This window comes from Lampetra planeri, chromosome 10 (assembly GCF_965212315.1).
Source record: "Lampetra planeri chromosome 10, kcLamPlan1.2.h2, whole genome shotgun sequence".
NCBI classification, from domain to species: Eukaryota; Metazoa; Chordata; class Hyperoartia; order Petromyzontiformes; family Petromyzontidae; genus Lampetra; species Lampetra planeri.
In genome coordinates, this window is record NC_136116.1 from 12,139,601 (window position 1) to 12,153,923 (window position 14,323).

The 14,323-nt window shown below is 43.9% G+C and overlaps 1 protein-coding gene across 3 annotated transcripts in view; it reads right to left on the reverse strand.

Annotated features, from left to right (window-relative positions):
- Window positions 1–10,338, reverse strand: part of LRP1 (LDL receptor related protein 1) — a 263,658-nt gene extending 253,320 nt beyond the window's left edge. For all 3 annotated transcript variants that reach the window (XM_078598337.1, XM_078598338.1, XM_078598336.1), the window contains exon 1: window positions 9,912–10,338. In XM_078598337.1, coding sequence (XP_078454463.1) covers window positions 9,912–10,020 — 109 coding nt within the window. In that variant the 5' untranslated portion in view covers window positions 10,021–10,338. The remainder of the gene's footprint in view (window positions 1–9,911) is intronic.
- Between the last annotated feature and the right edge of the window lie 3,985 nt (window positions 10,339–14,323).

Consider the following 14,323-nt stretch of genomic DNA (forward strand, 5'->3'; position numbering starts at 1 on the left):
CACGATGGGCCCCACTACACCATCGCAGATAAGCAATGCCACCGCACTAATGACTGAATAGCTATGTACTATATAGAAGACATCCTCTTGTCATCCACAATCCTATTAATCCACAATCCTATTCATCCACAATCCTATTCCCCATATCTCCGATTATTCTCGGAAGCAGTAGGGTCCGTAAAAACTCAATGTCCAACTGTCTGCCATTATACTCGAGTTTTCCCAGACTCCATTGTGAAATGGCTTTCAATTACATGCACAGTCATCACGGTTACGAGTCGAGCAGAAAATTCCTCATTTTCTGCAATTATCTTTTTTTTTATCTCCCCACAGATAAGTGGAGAACATTTGCAGATACTGGAATCCATGATATAGAGTCCTCTATATTATCACAGATAAAGACTTCCCCTGTAATAACATTTACATGTTGGTTATGATTACAGGCAGCAAATGATGCATCATTTACTTTTACAACACTTGCCGATTTCCCCGAGCACAATTAATATGATTCAAGAGCTCACGACTCCATGCAGAGGAAGTGAATGGGTATGAAGATATAACTTGCCGAGACATCTGAACCAGCCCTGCACTGCAGCAGATGGTAGCTCACAGCATGTCTGGTGACGAGTCTGACATCTCCCACTCCACTGGGCCAAACCCCGGAGCAACGGGCCAGTTGTTGGATAATTGTTTTAAGCTGCAGATGTCAAAGTGCAACCTTTCACACAAAAGGCCAACTCTTTCACCTCAAGAACTGGTAATTTGCTTCCCCTTTAAATGGTGCGCAGTAATATATGGATTACAGACTTCGGTTCACTACATATATATATGCAGACGGGTGGTACCGTATAAACAACACCATAAAAGAACAGCTTTATTATTTTCGAGTGCTCAAGCCAATAGCATCTATTATGGAAGCAGCATTTGTTTAAAAAGCCTGACTGCTGATGAGAAACCTAAAAATTCTGAAGTCTAGAGTTTGCTAGCTTAAATGAATGCTGCTTGTTCGATACTTTGTCTTCAGACACGACATCGATGGCACGATTGGGGGGGGGGTGGAAATGTCCAATGTCCTGCTCACACCACTGCTAGAAGAAGGACCTCCGTCTGGAGGGAACTCTAGAGGAGCCCGTATAATTAATATTTGGCCTACTCTTCCATGTGGGCCAGACATCTTGGAAAATGTGGGAGAGCACCCACGCTTTATCTCACCACAAGCGGCTTGTCAATCGACTGTGCTGTTCCCATGTACACAGAACTGCTGGGTGGACAGATATGGCTCGGGGGGGGGGGGGTACATCTACTGTATTAGTAATGTACTCTAAACACGCTGCAAAAAAAACACCGTTCTGTTTTAAAAGACAATCTGAAATACCTGCAAAAGGGTCCTGATTCCTAAATCATAACCATTTCAATTACTGCATTGTACATGTAAATAATTTTTGAAAATACATAAATTGAAGTTGTATTTCATTAATTTATATGTTGATCCTCGCATTTTCCCCTTTAAGCATTATATATTTTTTTTTATTCTAAAATGCAATAATTCATTATAAAAGCATTCCCCTCGAACCAGCCAGAAGGACATACATTATGCAATGGTTGTTGGCCGTCCAGGGGATTATTAAACAGCAGCGGGGTGGGAGGCACATGTCGGGAGAGGGGCACTTCGTCCATACGAGAGGTAAGGACATCGGAAATAGAGGTGAGGTTATGGTCAATTTCGACCCGAATAGAGTACTTTCATACATGCCAACGAATTTCGCAAGCAAGCGTTCAATTAACAATCAGCAGCTGTCCCACCATGCGAGCCCATCACTCGGATGCGCCACAATACGGCTGCTTCTTGGAGGTTCGGGGCTGCTTATCCACTTGATGTGGACCGCAGTACAGATGCGAGACCAATTTGGGGAGCAAAAGCTCAAAACCGTTTGCAGATCTACAATAGAAGCCCCCCCCCCCATGACTACCCTTGGATGGAAAAGGCGTACAAACCCACGGTACGTACCAGTACGATAGCACTGTAACAGAAAGCTTGCTTTAGCCACGATTTAAATATTGCTGATCACACACATTGCTCTGACCCTTTGTGTGCGATTTAATGCTCAAAGCTGTTGGGCTGCTTAAATGTATGGGCTTAACAATCAAAGGCCCCCTTTTGGTTATCAACCATCTGACTGATTTGCACTCAAATCGCACCCCCCCCCACCCACCACCACAACAACTTGCGTTAATGCAATATTCCCGGTGTTCCTCCTCCACGTCTGTCCGTGTCGACTGTTTCTTATTCTGTATTCTGGTGGCGATGGAGGAGAGCTTTGTGTTAATAGGACATTAATAGGAAGCACGTGCGCATGCCTTCAGCCATCGCTGGCAATATGGTATTGCGCAAGGGGTTATGTAGAGGTGTTGGTGGGGGAAGAGCTGGAAATGAGTGACATTGGATATATTGTCAGTTTGGGCAGCATCTCAATTCATACATCGCATAATTAAATTGTGGTACGCTCAATATTGCACACAATCTGCATCACGAACGGCATTCCTCTTCAATGCATATCATTAGATAGCGGTAAGCGGCACATGGCTGAGCTAACATCATACTTGGCAATTAAGCTTTATTCTTTTTGTGTGAATGTGTAATCACTTAGCGTAAAATGATTACGTATGCTTTTTGAAGATTACAGTATTTACTTAGTGTCTATTAATCCTGCATTAGATGCATATTTAAATATATCTATGGATTTAGTGTCCATATTTTGAAAAATAATAAAGAGTGGCATAGCAGGGTACCTGTACATTGGTTGTTTTCTTTATGGCATCAAAAAGGTCACAATTTTTTTCCCTTTGCCAAACAGATTAATGTGACGTACTGTGAAGCTAGTGTAACATGGCTCAAAAATTCATAATCAACGTTTTTGGGTTAGATCGCGTTATTTATAAATGTGTCGTAACCGTCTACCACCCGACACGGCCAATCAGCAAAAAAGTGTCACGTTGACAAAATACAAATAGTTCACTGCTTTAGCCCCCCGGTGTGTTGAAGCGTGAAACCACAACATTTATAATTTTTGAGGGTTACGACACATTTATAAATAACGCGATCTAACCCAAAAACGTTGATTATGAATAATATTGGCCGCGAAAGCCTACGTGTTAAAATGGCTAAAAAAATGCATCTGCAAGCAACGGCGATAATTGCAGGAGGCAATGCATACCAAACACATGCTCAGATGTACCTGCTTAATTGACCAAGCAGGCAACGTTATTAAGTTAGCCATTATATAATTGGCTACAACCTCAGGTCTAAAATTGCCAGTTATGATTTACCCGACAGTTCTCCAAGTGTCCACCGACACAAAAAACTATGGGGTAATTTGAAGAAAGTTCGATATGAGCAAACACGCGTACACACGCTCCGTGCACATCTGCCGCATATACACAGTTAATTAAAACAGAGGCATGCAGAGAATATGTTTCCCCCCATAATGGGTGGAAAAAAACCCCACTTAACTGTGACACGAGCAAACGATTTGCCACCAAACGACATATTCTTAAATAAGGCATCTACACAAAAATAACGTTGCCTGGATTCTAAGAAGCATCACTCACAAATTACGGAGACTCTCGTTATTTTGATTAGGGCCTTTTAGACAAAACAGGCAGCTAATACGGAGTGAAGACACAAATGTCACGTGATAATTAACAACGATGCCAACCAGTAGCCTGTACAAGAGAATCATCTGGTGAATATTGGGGACTCGGATGAGAGAATGAGTTAACTGCAAAACATGTCATCATCTGTTGCCTATATCGCGCCGGTAAATGTGTGGACTGAAAAATTAAGCGGTGGCGGTAGATACAGCAATCAGTTCCGTGAGTTGGCTGCACGTGTACCGCACTGTGTACTATGTTGGTGTTTATAACCACAAGTTGCACGAAGGCATTCACATTGCATTTTATCGTCAGTCGTTAATCATACATATTATTTCCAAAATCAATTGCGCATCATTATTCTATACGTGGGCATACCACGCACAGTATGTGTATATGCAATGAAACAATGATAAATAACTGCTATAATAATAATAAGGCATGCTGTACACGAAAAGCACAAAAACAATTGCTTAATAACAGCAATGACTCGTATCATCTCCAAATAGACAGATGATGTGTTTTGTTGTAAAAAAAAATCAGCAACATGAAACATTTTTCATAAAAAATACTTTCCGATGTACTAAACTGCATTTAATTAAACGTGGGGGGAAACAATGCAGCATAAGCCTTTTGTCACATGTTCACAATATCAACAGTGGCTGCATTTCAAATGCCACTAAATTGTTACATACGAGGCTGATGCACGTATTGGGTGTTTCATGCATATCAACTCGTTTCACCTCGTGGATTTAAGCTCAATTACACGAAATTATGTGTTATGGGCTGCTGTAAAGTACGATGCATCAATCAAAGTGACAATGCAGCACAGACTTTCCACTACGTGGCACCTGATGCTTCCCATGGGCCCCACAGACTTCACAGTTGACATCCGTAAAAAAAGAAAGTGTAATGATTTTTCTAAGTATTTCGAAAATGGAAAAAAAGACGAATAAGTCCGAATGATTAGGAAAAAAAGCGAAGAGCGGTGCTAATACAGCATTAATAATAAAACCTTTAATCCATGCACACTCAGTAAAAACCATTAATCTGTGCACGCTCTGTCATCCAAGCTCCAATAAGACACGCTTAAACATATACATTTTTTATTTGACAAACGCCTCCGACACAAGTGCCGACTGCTAGTAGGTAATTAGAGTCGGGGTTATTTAAAGTCACGGACAACACAAAGGCACACACGCCTGCCTTCCATCCGTGTCTCAAGGCCGACTGAGAGCTCTGCTCAATGCAAGGTTTCGGAGGAAACTGGACAATTCTCCCTCTGCGGTCCAACTCACCATCCATCTTTCTTCTTGAGGCTCAACAAAAGCCAGGGAGTTTCCACTTTAATTTAACATAAATGAAAATAAACGGCTCTTGCTCTTGATTTTTAATCATTTTCCAAAAAATACGTTGAGGAGGAGGGGGGGGAAGTAACACAAATGCTAGGATTTGCACTCCATGGACCGTTGAATAGAAATTACAATGCAGTTGGTATCCTGGCACATCTGAGGCCAGGCCTCTTGGGATATTTGCCTTATAAATAAATCATTAAATGTAAAGTACAATCCATGGGGCAAGCCACACAATAGCCATGCAAGCCATATTCATCCATCACACCTTCGCGCGCATTACGAGTTCTTCATCTCACCCAAAATGTCACGTGAAATGTCTGGAGCATTCACTCATAATACGGATGGGGGTTCGTGACCAAAACGAAATACACATTTGTGCAGTTGGTCAACATTTGATACTCCCAGACACGTGACAGTGGTTGGAAGGTCTATAACCTGAGCGACCTCTCCTTCGAAAGTCCTCATCTTTGACACCGACAACACGTAATGCAGTTACACAATCGGAAAGCTACAGTACTCGCACAGATGCTAAAGATAGCTTTGCACTTTCCAAAGAAGTGGCTGCCGTGTGGCAAAATTCAAAGCCAAATAAACCGCAAATGGTTAACATTCCTTCGAACAATGCTGACTATCTTGCGGCTCCACAAAAAAAGGTGATCAAACAAATAAATCCCGAAGACAGCCCTGGTGATTATTAAACCGAGAGGGGGCACACAACAGGGCACAGTTTAATTTCGGAGGGCACTGATAATTGCCACAAAGAACCAAGCCAGCTCGTGTGACTAATTGACTGGGCATGGTTAAGGGACAAAGCCATTAAACAATGGGGTGCCTTCTCGTGCTGCCCACACACACAAGACGCCCGGAATCTCAATTGAAAGCCTACACCGCAACCTGTAAACAAATATAAACCCTAACACGAGTTTATGATAGGCACTAAAACACAGTACCAGGTGCACTGTATTTATAACGCAACTGCATCAACTTCTCCAAAATGCGCACATCGGTGTTATGATTTTCACGGTGCTCTTTAGACCCTTGTTGTGCTGGGCGTACGCAGCACAAAATGAGCACAGATGGCTAAAGCTGTCCGCGTTATGGCACACCATGAACCTAACATGCCTAGCGAGCAGGTCTATGCAGCAAGGAAACAAATGATCTTAACCCAGGAAGTAGACGATGTTCATTCATGATTAAAATGTGTAATCTTCATGTATTTATTACCATACCGTAATTAGAACATTATAAAACCACACAGTTGGTGTCTTGGCAGCAGGACCATTTTACCCACTTGAGCAATAAAATTTTTTTTATAGAACTGGGGGAAGAGTGCAAAATTAGAGGCTCTGCCTGTGGGAGACGATTGGTTGATATTAGAATTGGATGTAAAGGCTACTGATGACACCACGAGCAAGACATTTCAAAGGGCTAAGTTCACACCAAATAATAGCCAACATGGCCTCAGCTTTAAAACAGTAATTCATGATTTTGTAACAGAAGGTATAAATTCGCATGGCCACCAGTTCTACAGAAATCCCTACTGCAAGCAACCCGTTTCTAACATTGTATTATTGAATTGTCACTGCGTGATGTAATTGTACGAGCTGAATGCACATAATTGGTTGGGACCCTTGCAGGCTATGCACTTACTGGTGGACAACCCCACAACTTAAACAGAAAAATATATAATTGTAACTATGACAATAGCTATGAATGCAAATTAATGGAGATTGCTGATAACCATTCAATCATAATTTTTTAAGACGACTGCCGTGTCTGTTCAGTAAGTGAAACTTCATTGCGATCATGCGATGGCAGATGAAAAGCGGAGGATGGCATATGAGAGACCATATTGGCGATTAAGACAATTAAAAGGGCTTGGGCAAGGACACAATGATAGTCGATGCACGAGACTGGTGACAGAATGGCAGCCGTAGAAAAAAAAATCGCAAATCGCTTTATCGTGCAGCAGATGGAGCGACAAGACAGGTCCATGTGCAGCAGTGAGATGGGATGTGCAGCAGTGAGATGGGATGTGCAGCAGTGAGATGGGATGGGCAGCAGTGAGATGGGATGGGCAGCAGTGAGATGGGATGGGCAGCAGTGAGATGGGATGGGCAGCAGTGAGATGGGATGGGCAGCAGTGAGATGGGATGGGCAGCAGTGAGATGGGATGGGCAGCAGTGAGATGGGATGTGCAGCAGTGAGATGGGATGGGCAGCAGTGAGATGGGATGGGCAGCAGTGAGATGGGATGTGCAGCAGTGAGATGGGATGGGCAGCAGTGAGATGGGATGGGCAGCAGTGAGATGGGATGGGCAGCAGTGAGATGGGATGGGCAGCAGTGAGATGGGATGGGCAGCAGTGAGATGGGATGTGCAGCAGTGAGATGGGATGGGCAGCAGTGAGATGGGATGGGCAGCAGTGAGATGGGATGGGCAGCAGTGAGATGGGAAGGGCAGCAGTGAGATGGGAAGGGCAGCAGTGAGATGGGATGGGCAGCAGTGAGATGGGATGGGCAGCAGTGAGATGGGAAGGGCAGCAGTGAGATGGGAAGGGCAGCAGTGAGATGGGAAGGGCAGCAGTGAGATGGGATGGGCAGCAGTGAGATGGGATGGGCAGCAGTGAGATGGGATGGGCAGCAGTGAGATGGGATGTGCAGCAGTGAGATGGGAAGGGCAGCAGTGAGATGGGAAGGGCAGCAGTGAGATGGGAAGGGCAGCAGTGAGATGGGATGGGCAGCAGTGAGATGGGATGTGCAGCAGTGAGATGGGATGGGCAGCAGAGCTGGGCCATGGGGAGAGAGGGGGGTGGTGGTCACGGCGTGGAGAGGCCTTCAACCAACAGTGGATAGACATTGGCTGATGATGGGCGGTAGATGCTGGAAAATTATCACCAAAATTTATAACGTTTACGTAATTTTTTGTATGCATTTCCTATATATCAGCAATGGGTTGACAATGTAACATGAAAAACTAAAATTTTACTTTAAAACGTCACTTTTACATCAATGTGGTGTGACTTTTACATCAATGTGATGTAGAATTCCAAATAAGGAAAAAACAAGAGGGAAATTTCCAGTCGGCTGAAACAAAAACAATTACATCCAGACTACCCACACACACACATACAAGCATGCACACAGCTCAACGCTAAAATCTGGACCGCTTTTCCCCTCCCACCATCCCCAAAGCACACACTCTAAACCGCACACACACACACTGCCCAGTTGTGGCTGCCGAGGGGGGAAAGAGCATTAGAAGAGAGAGAAGGGGGAGGGATGGTGAGCAAGGGAGGTTGGAGTTGGGGGTGTGATGGAGGCAATGGGAAGAGCGGTGGAAGGGGGGGGCAACAGCTCTGCTCAAAACGTCCCTACAACACACGCTTCTAATTTGCTCAGGAATCCAGCGTTGTGGCCAGACCGCATCAGAAGAAAGCTACAGAAGTTTGCGACTTCCATTTCACATCGCGCCGATTCTGCTGCAACTACAGTGTACACTATAGTTTTCTTGTTTTCCGACGGTGGACAATGGGGGTTTAATTCGAGTCTTAATATACTTTATGACGCGAGCCCATCATGAATCACCGCTGGGGGCAAGGTGGCACATGCCTGCAAATCGTCGCGATGTTCAGGCGGTGGTGCACCGCACATCTCAAGCAAGTGGGCGAATCTCGCAACGTGTAGGCATGTTAAGTGGCCACCAGATGGCTGTAGAGCAAGTAGGTTTTCTGACCTATTTGTTCTAGATTTTTTTGGGATGTCATTGTATTGCCCCCCCCCCCCCCCCTTATTGCGTGCGAGTTCTCTGGGCAGTTTTCATCCAGATTGAACGAAGCCATTAAACTAGCTTAACATCAATTACCTCCACGAACACGGGCACATGAGTGTGGCAACTCGGCAAAAATAATTCCGAAGTAAATAGATCCTTCAAATATATTGTACATATTACATTCCCGTTCGTGTTTAAAACCCTACGTTGGCAAATTGAACAAAAAAGAAGCCATTCGATCCGAATATACTTTTCCTTTTGACCATTTTCTGGTCCAAGCAAAAAAAAGGGGGCAGGCTTCGGTTTTGGTGGTGGGAAGGAATAATGGAGGACTTTGCTTTGCAGTGGCGGTACGAACGTACGGTGGTGCAGGAAAGGAATGAGACGGGCGGGGGTGGGGCACAGAGCCGCATGTGGATACGGCAGGACTTCAAACAACAGCCAGATGACAGCTTCACCAGCCCCTTTCCACCATTAGACCAGGAGGAGGCTGGGGGGGCATGTGGTGCTGCCATCTGTACAAGCGAGAAGCGGTCTGACCCGTGCATCTGATAAGCCCCCCCCCCCCCCTATATATATCGGGGTAAACCAAAGCGTGGTTTTTCGAAGCTTAAGTCTCACAGCAGCAACACAAAAAAATGTTATTAAATAAATCAACGCGAAAAGGGGAACTGGGGGGGAGAATCTTGACATCAACGCCACATATCCGTCTACTTAACAAGTCACAAAAAAGGAACCCCATTCTAAGCCCCTGAATAGGTGGAGACAATGTGATGTAATGCTGCCAATTTACGTTGCCGCTTTTGTGGTGTCTCAAACATTACGCTTTCATGAACAAAAATAGTTAATTCTTTGTTTATTTTCACTGCTTTTTTGTGTAAACCAAGTCCACCCCCAAACTAAATTCAATACATCACTAAATAGAACCACGTGCAATACAAGATCCAACGCCTATTGATACATTTCATACAAATGTATTTCAACTGCAATTTCAAATCATCCGTTGTTCTCTCGTGCAAAACACATCGGAGTGGGGCTCAACGTGTCCCCATGAACAGACAAGGCACACGAGACAAAACGAAAAGGCAACACAAAAAAAGCTCCCCACACACCTACAAAGACAAATCCACCGTTACCTTCAGCCCTGTTGACCGCCGCAGCAGCTCTGCTTGCGAAATGCAGAAATCCCCAGCAAGACAGCGGGAGCAGCAGCAGCAGGGTGGCGGCTGTCGAAGAGCTGGCCATGACCAGGCAAACAACGGGGGAGATCGCTTCGCAACGACCAAGGCACGCACCCACACGAGCCTGCAGCCTGCAGACCGCCCGTGCCACGGGGATCCGCGAATAAAGGAGCCTCCCTCCTTGGTGCAACTACGGCGTGGCAAGAGCTACGGTTCAGAAAGAGGGCTTCCTTTTCACCCGCTGGCCAAAGGGCTTTTTTTGTGCTCAGCACACCCCTATGGCATGCGTGATGCAGCCGGAGGCAAAGCCACGCTGCGAGATGCACTCTTTGCGCCTCTCGCTGCCGATGACTGCTGCATGCAGGGCACTCGCAGCTCACACAATGCACAGAGAGGGCTGTCCTACACACACACACTCCCCTCCGCCCAGACCCCACCGTCAGCCCTACTACTCCTCCTCCCATGCATCCCCAGTCCCTCCCATATATCCCTCCCCACACACACACTAGCGTGCCTGCCTCTCTCCCTCTGCCTCCCCGCCCGCCTGCTTCCATTCCTCCGTGCAATTGGTTGGTGCTTTCGAGAGAGGGTGGGTTTACACACATCCATCACTCTCTCGCATTTTACCACCACCACCACTCCCCCCCACCCACCACCAGCACCAAAGTGACATTCACATGCATTAACAGAGCAGTGTGGACTGAACCACTGAAGCACTTACAAATATAGGGGGTAGTGGGCATGTTAAGACGAGGCACTGTTGCTTATCTGCAAGAATGTCTTTTTCAGAGAGGACAATGGCAGGTCTAAAGGTAATTAATGCATTTTGCAAGCTGTGGGCTCATTGAGCAAATACGCCATTGTTCAGAAGCTTGGACTTTTATTTTGGTACCACAGCAGCAGCAGACCTACCCATAGTGCTCCCCAAGATGGGAGCGTTGTAAATGATTTGAGTTCACGAAGTCACAATCATCTCTCGCATCTTTCCTTTTGCTGAAAGACTTTCCGTTGAAATGTGTCAGATGTTAACCCAGTCGGCTTTTAGCATAGCCCCGTGAACTATGTGTTTTTCCACACCCACTGTTTGTGGTTCAGCTGCCTATGTTTCTGTAATTTCAAGCAATGGTCCTTTTTTAAACCCTCAAGACAAACCGCACGAGCCAAGCACGCGTGCACACTCAGTGCATTGCAAGCGCACACACATCTATCCCGTGAAGTGGAGTTAACAAGACATGTGAGGGGGAAAACAGACTCCGCAATTTTACTTGCATGATAGTTATGGCTCAAATTTTTTTTTTGGCTTAGAAAGCCACAATTAAATTACTTCCAGACCAGTATTGCAAATGATGTTTTATCAGTACAGTACAATGACGCTTTCATCAATCACCACTGCAATGAAAATACTGTAATTACACAAATTAAATCGTGATAACAAATGGTTTAATCATGAACGCAAAACAATGTATCCGTTTGTTTTCCGAATTAGCAGATGCCCTCTAACACAATTTGCTGATGACGAAATAAAATCCCACAGCTGATGTTGCGGTTGGATTACGATATGACATGTTTTTTTTTCAAGCAAGAAACAATGAAGACAATGATGCATATGAACGGATTCTGTAATCCTTTCCAACACATTTTTCCTGAGAAATATTTAGTCAAAGATAAGGTCAAAAAATCAGATGACACCAAACAGTGCGTGATGTGTGACATCACGAGCCGATGTCACACGCGATGTCGTGCAGAGATGAGCGATTGCATGGCGTGTGACGTCATTGTCTTGGCCGAAAAGGCTTGCAAAACTGTCAGTTTTTTAAAATCATCAATTGTTTTGTATAACTCATTAACCAATGTTCACAGTTCTAAGGGTTTCTAAAGGGTATTTCCCTTCCAGCGACACATCTTTACACTAAAGTTGTATTTATATTGGATCATCTTCATGAGAGTTATGAACCCCTGTTACAGACAGATTAACAGAAAGACTGACAGCGCTAATGCATGCATGCTTTCAACTACACCTCCAATTAGCACGGTTAGCTACGTACGGTGCGAAAGAAATCAAACGTACATACAACCTTGGTTGGAAAGCAAAACATTTCAATCCAGCATCGCAAATGCAATTATAAATGTTCTTCAAATAATATATAAAACTTAAATTGGCTGTAGACCACCGATGGTGAACATAAATCACACTGCTTGTCAAAAATTTTTTACTTTTAATATTTAAGGTGGGAAAAACACACTGAAACAAGGTTGAATGTCATTCAAACGAATGTAAAGCAAAAAAGATCACTATTAAAGTATTTCACGTTTAAAGTTACATATATATATTTTTTCCCAGTGAACATTTAACACTTTAAAAGGTGTGAAGAACCCAAGTGAAATAAATCATCTTTGCCGATCTTAATTTCAATGGCCATTTTGAACAAATGTCTAGCATTGTGTTAAAAATATATATTCAAGTATGTAAACAATAAAGATGTTCATAAAAAAATTAAAATGCCAATAATTGCAATATTACTATCCAAAGAATGGAAATCATCTGTCAGGGCTTTGGACTAAGCAATCGTTTATCCCACCCGCCCCAAAGTGTAACCATAAAATATGCGGAACTGCATTTCCTTAAGGATTGTACTGTTTGGAGGTCACACCATCTCTAAATTTCAATTCTTGGTGATGGATTGCAGCAAGCTGCATATACCACTGTGCAGCACAATGAGCAAATGTAAAAATGCCCCAAAGTGTGACGGAGAGCTTCTCAATTTATTTGCAGGCAATGTAAGAAATGCATACTGCATGTACACACGCAAGCACGCGCGTTATAGTTTTACAAATGTCCTAGAAATCACCCCTTAATGCCCTGCTTTTCACGAGTGCAGTACTTTCTTGTTTATAAATGCTATGCTACTCATCACGACGTTAGTGTGCGATTTCTGTATCTTTAGCATTTCTTGTCATGCTCACTGGTTGCCAAATGTCGTTTTTCATTTCGTATGCTAAGCACAGGGCCAAAGGCACAAAGAACACTCCGTCGCCATCAACAACGAGCACGGCTGCATTAAAGTTTTAACAACAAAAAAGCGTTAAACACATTTCCTGAATCGAACAAGGTTATACCATCTTGGGAAAACAGATTATGGAGTGGGAATTCAAAGTTGAGAAGGGCAGTATAGAGTTTAAACACACAACATTTGTGGAAGAATCAAACGGTGAAGTGCACATACGGGCAGCACTGGTGGTCGCGATGGGAGATTGATGAAGAGGGTGGACCGAGCACCAACAAGCGAGTGACTGTCGTGAATCACCGAGGGCCTTAATTGCCCACATTTATTGCCAACAATACGCTCACACGAACGATGCGATGTTCGGTCTATTGTTGCGTCGTTGTTGTCATGCAATTAATGAAACAAAGAATGCGATAAACTAAAGTACTGTGACTGCCGTATGGGTTACCGGTTAATGCAGTGTGGTAAGCATATTTCACCACTGTGCCCCATGTATACATAGTCCACGGGTCTAGATATCGGCTTTCCTCTTCGTTCAAGTCACAACCCAGAAGCACAAATTTGAAAGAAAACAATTTGCAATTTAATTTTGTGACTAAGGGGCCGTCCATAAATGACGTCACGCACCTAGGGGGGGGGTCAGACATTTGTGACGAGGGGGGTGGTGAGAAATGTGACGTCACATCAAAATGCGCAACTTTAAATAAATATAGAATTGTTATAACAACACTAATTGTTATAACAACACTCCTACAACATCAGAGTGCAGCACCACATTAAATACGCACTACAATGACAATAGTTTAAAGCAATTCGAAGCATGTTTTATTTTCAAAATGGAAATATGGTTTTGGGGGGGGGGCAGAGCTTTGTGACGTCATATTTGAGGAGGGGTCTGCCTTTTTGTGACGCCGTGTGACGAGCGGGGGGGGGGTCAAAAATCGTCCAAAATCGCGTGACGTCATTTATGGACGGCCCCTAATTATAATAGTGATTCATACGATTCATTCCGTGAAATTACTAATTAATTATGTATCCTTAGAAGTGTGACATACAGTTGAATACAAGCACTTAACCTGCGATACTAAATCAGGTTGTAAAAATAACTCAAAACGTGGCGAAAAACAACAGGACTATAATTTTTTTTTTATACATAAACAGTGATGTGTTGTTTTTTTTTCCCCCAACAGCCATGGTTATACTCTCTGGCCAAAACACAAAAGAAACTTTAGTATCAGGAACTGAAAGGGCACAGCTAATAGTTATGGATCAGACGAACAAAAAAATCGACTTCAAATCCCCCCCCCCACACACACTCTACCTTTGTGAGATCTATGTATGCCGCATTGGCTGCTTTATTTT